The 912-nt window shown below is 70.9% G+C and overlaps 1 protein-coding gene across 1 annotated transcript in view; it reads left to right on the top strand.

Moving 5' to 3' along the window:
* NKX2-1 (NK2 homeobox 1) overlaps positions 1-912 on the top strand; it is a 2,793-nt gene that overhangs the window by 1,053 nt on the left and 828 nt on the right. Inside the window, exon 2 of the mRNA XM_027773381.1 lies at positions 1-83. This exon is cut by the window's left edge and continues 294 nt beyond it. Within this exon, the coding sequence (XP_027629182.1) occupies positions 1-83 (83 nt within the window). The remainder of the gene's footprint in view (positions 84-912) is intronic.

Consider the following 912-nt stretch of genomic DNA (forward strand, 5'->3'; position numbering starts at 1 on the left):
CCCGCCGTACCAGGACACCATGCGGAACAGCGCTTCGGGGCCCGGATGGTACGGCGCCAACCCAGACCCGCGCTTCCCCGCCAGTAAGTGAGGCCGCCCCACTGCGGGGCCGCGGGCTGAGCGCGGGAGGCCAGCGAGATGCGTGGGGCAGACGCGGCGCCCGCCTGGCTGTGCGGTGGGCATCAGGGTGGGCGGCCGGGCAGCGGCGCCAGGGAGTTGGGTACGGGGGCTGAGGACTCTTCTTCTGGGCTGGGGCTCCAAGAGGAGACGCTTGCTTGCGCTGGGACCCTGCAGACAGGTACTGGTACTCCGCCGACCCTCAGCCCTGCCTGGCGCGCCAGACCTCCGGAGAGCCGAGGGAGGCGCCCCCCAAGCTGAGGGAACAGGGGCTGGCAGAGCACGGAGAGGCGAGGCCCGGCCAGGAGGGAGGCCACCCTGCTAGGATGCGCCCAGGCGCCCGGCCCTGCCGGTTCTCCTGCGGAGTCTGGACAGGTGGGGCGGCTCGCGGCTCTAGTAGGGGCCCTAAAGCGGCCGAGAAGTACCCTCGCCGGGCCGGCAGCAGAGAGAGGCCAAGAGGCCAAACGTCTGGGGCTCGAGCTTTCCTTCTGAAGTCATTACTTCCCCCTCCTCCTAGCCTCCCAAAGTTGGGGTCTTCCGTCGGACCTCAGCTCCCGGCCTGTGTCCAGTTCGACGCCTGTGGTCAGCTAACCTTTGCCTCCCACCCGGGCGGGCACTGAAGGAACTGGAGCGGCCTTTCCCGCACTGCGCTTTGTGGGTCGAAGCCGAGTGCCGAGGCTGAGGGCGGGAGCTGGGGCTGAGGCGGGACGCTCCAGTCCTCCCTCGACGGCTTGGCCTGGGGCAGGCGCCGGCGATCCCGGCAGCGGGGCCTCTCCGGCCGCGGTAGGCGCCGTC

Source organism: Tupaia chinensis, unplaced genomic scaffold, assembly GCF_000334495.1.
Source record: "Tupaia chinensis unplaced genomic scaffold, TupChi_1.0 Scaffold000350_1, whole genome shotgun sequence".
In the NCBI taxonomy this organism is placed as follows: Eukaryota; Metazoa; Chordata; class Mammalia; order Scandentia; family Tupaiidae; genus Tupaia; species Tupaia belangeri.